The 3,079-nt window shown below is 56.1% G+C and overlaps 1 protein-coding gene across 1 annotated transcript; it reads left to right on the top strand.

Annotated features, from left to right (window-relative positions):
- The first annotated feature begins 782 nt into the window (after positions 1-782).
- LOC119236151 (platelet-activating factor receptor-like) lies at positions 783-1,787 on the top strand. Its single transcript, XM_037499825.1, has one exon. It carries the CDS (start codon positions 783-785, stop codon positions 1,785-1,787), a length of 1,005 nt encoding a protein of 334 aa, XP_037355722.1.
- The last annotated feature ends 1,292 nt before the right edge of the window (positions 1,788-3,079 follow it).

Here is a 3,079-nt window from a genome sequence, read left to right as displayed (position 1 = left end):
GTGAAGCTGAGTAATTTGCCCAAGGTCACATGGCAAATAAATGCATGTATCTCAAATCTGTCTCATTCCCAGACCTGTGCCCTTTTTGGTTTGCTGCCCAAAGTTTTGAGTCAAGCTCAGGAAGTCTTTGTGGTCAAGAGCTGAGAGGGAATGAAACACACTGGAAGGCTGAGAGTTGTGAAGCCTTTCAGCCCTGCCCAAGGTGCTCCAGGCAAGCCCCAGAAGATAACCTTCACCTATGCAAGCCAAGATTACTGTGCAGGAGCCTAACCTCTGGGAGGCTGCACCATAAGACCCCTCTGTTCACCTACCCTCCCTTCTCCACTGGATGGTGTATGGAGGAGGCAGGTTTGGACTTTAACTGCAAAGGACTATAACCCCACCCCAGTTCCTCTGGAACTCCCCATTGGCTCAGCCTTACTTGGGCTTACTGCACAAATCTGAACCATACTCCATCAATGAGGGCCACCTCCACCCTTCCAGCAGCCAAGATCAGAAATTTTCAAGCAATCTGGGTCTGCTGCTTTTCCCTCGTTTCCCACAGCTTGTCATCAAACCCATTCTACTTCAAGTCACTGGCGTCCACCCCTGCCTCTCCATGGCCAGCAGCTGCTGGCTGGGCTCAGTTCTCAGCCCTTCTCACATGGACTACCTTGTCCTAGGGTTTCCTCCCAACAAGGGCTAAGGAAGACAGGGCTGGAGGAGGGAGGTGGCACAGTGGGATTCCTTTGTGGCTACCCCCCACGGTGACCTCTCTTCCTCTCCCCAGTCCAAGGTCCGAGATGAACAGCAGTGTTGAGGATCTGGGTGTTGGCGGCTGCAGCCCATGGGATGACCCTGCCCGCTTCATCGTGGTCCCGACAGCCTACACCCTGGCGCTGGGCCTGGGGCTGCCCGCCAACGTGGCTGCCCTGGCAGTGTTTGTCCGCAGCGGCAGGCGCCTGGGTCAGGCCCTGCGTCTCTACCTGCTCAACCTGGCTCTGGCTGACGTGCTCTTCACGCTCACGCTGCCTCTGTGGCTCACCTATTACCTCGGTCGGGCCCACTGGCCCTTTCCGGAGGCCGCCTGCCGTGCGGCTGGGGCAGCCTACTATGTGTCCACCTACGCGGCGGTGGCCTTCGCGGTGCTCATCAGCGTGTGCCGCTGCGGCTCGGTGCATCAGCCGGGGCTGCGGGCGACCACCCGCCTCGGGCTGAGCCGCCCGGGCCCTGCGCGTGCTGCCTGCGCGGCCGCCTGGCTGGCCTGCCTGGCCTGCGCGGTGCCCTCGCTGGCCGCGCCGCACGCCTTGCGCCCTGGCCCGGGCGGCGCCGCTCGCTGCCTGGAGCACGGCTGGGCGCGCGCAGGCCTGGCCTATGCCACCGTGGCCTTCTTCTTGGCCGCCTTCTTGCTGGTGCTCGCGGCCTACGTGAACCTGGCACGGGCGCTCGCCCCGCCCTCCGGCCCTGGCTCAGCCCCAGTGGGCCCGCACAGGCGCGCGGCCAGAACCATGGTGTTGGGGCTCCTGCTGGTCTTCGCCCTCTGCTTGGCACCCTACCACCTGTTGCTGGCGCCCTGGGTGGCCGGACAGCAGAGCGCCACGGGCGGCGACGGCGGCGGATGTCGTGCGGGCTCTACGCTCGACATCTTGCACACCCTCAGCCTGGCGCTGCTGAGCCTCAACAGCTGCCTGGACCCGCTCATCTACTGCTTCTCAGTGCGCCGTTTCCGCCAGGACTGCTGGGCGCTGAGCTGCCGCCCGGGGATCGGGGAACCCCGGGCACATGGGTCCTCCTTGGCCTCCTCTTAGAGAGGTCCTGGCATCCCGCAGGTTTCACCCCTGCCACGCTCCCAGTGGCATTTTGGGTGGAGAAGGCTCTTTGGAAGGATCGAGATCCCAATTCTGATGCAGTAACACACCGCCCCAAAGATGTAGGCCGTGTGGCTCCTGTGTAAAAAGGACACAGAACGTTCTTTGTAACCCTAGTGTTCTCTAGACTTAGCCAACTTTGGGATGCAAATAAAATGCCATAAATGTCAGGCCCTGCCTGACTCCTGTTTCCCTCCCAGCCTGCCCCTCTCCTCTGTTCCTAACCTAGATACCCCATCGGACTCCATTCCTTTTCTAGGTACCTTCAAGGCCTTTGCACCTGACCTTGCAAGAATGATGTCCTCCTCTCGCTTTCTGTGCGGGAACATCTCTTCATCCTCCCTTCCTCAAAAGTGACTCTTTACGGTAAACCTTTCGTGACCAGTAAACACACACGTGTTCGTGGGCACCCAGGACCGGATTAGAGCTTGTTGTTCCTTCAAGCTCTTTTCACAATTGTAATCAAGAAGTTAATTGGGTAATTTGTTGGCTTTCTTTTTCTTTTTCTTGTGCCAAAATGTATTTATGCTGATCCATAACAAAGTGCCATTTTTGGAGAACACAAAGATTGAATATTGGCAATTTTATTTTCATCCAATTCAACTTAACAATTTCCATGTTTACCGTATTCACTGTATTCTGAGTGCTCGCAACTGGGCTGTGCACATATCAAGTGGCTAATGAAATTTGGATAGCATTAGGTTAGGATGCTCAAGGACTCACTCAGATATCCCAATCTCTGGTAGACTCCCCAAGTGTTACCATGATGCATTCCACACCCCGTCCTGATGATTGATTCCTTTTGCTGTTGTTGAATACCTGCAGCCATTCCCTCCGTTGTACCAAGACTTCTGAGCCAAGACTTGGCGGTGACCAAGTTGGAGATCCAACCAGCTATTAACTGGGACAGGGGTGGGTCAGACTTGCCGCCATCCTCTTCATCTGAGCTGGGACACTATCACAGGTACAAATCCCTGCCTCTGGCTCTATCCACTAATGCTTTCCTTCCTGGTGCCTTACTGACTCAGCAGCTGTCCAGGGAAGGAGACTGCTCCCTCACTCTCATCACTGTATTGGGGGTGCCATAACACGGCTGCTTGGGTCTCGAGAAGTTAGAGCTAATGGGTTAGGGTGGATCTGCGAATCAGCCACCATGTCTAATTGACCTTCAAGTTCTAGTGTTGAATTTATCTTCTAATGATAAATTTGAGAAATTCCTTTTTGATAATTAC

This window comes from Talpa occidentalis, unplaced genomic scaffold (genome assembly GCF_014898055.3).
Source record: "Talpa occidentalis isolate TD23 unplaced genomic scaffold, MPIMG_talOcc4v2.1 talOcc4.9, whole genome shotgun sequence".
Lineage (NCBI taxonomy): Eukaryota > Metazoa > Chordata > Mammalia > Eulipotyphla > Talpidae > Talpa > Talpa occidentalis.
This window is presented reverse-complemented; position numbering and strand designations above follow the sequence as displayed.

Excerpts from the sequence above, each read along its gene's own strand:
- LOC119236151 (XM_037499825.1), top strand. The coding sequence starts at position 783 with ATGAACAGCAGTGTTGAGGATCTGGGTGTTGGCGGCTGCAGCCCATGG.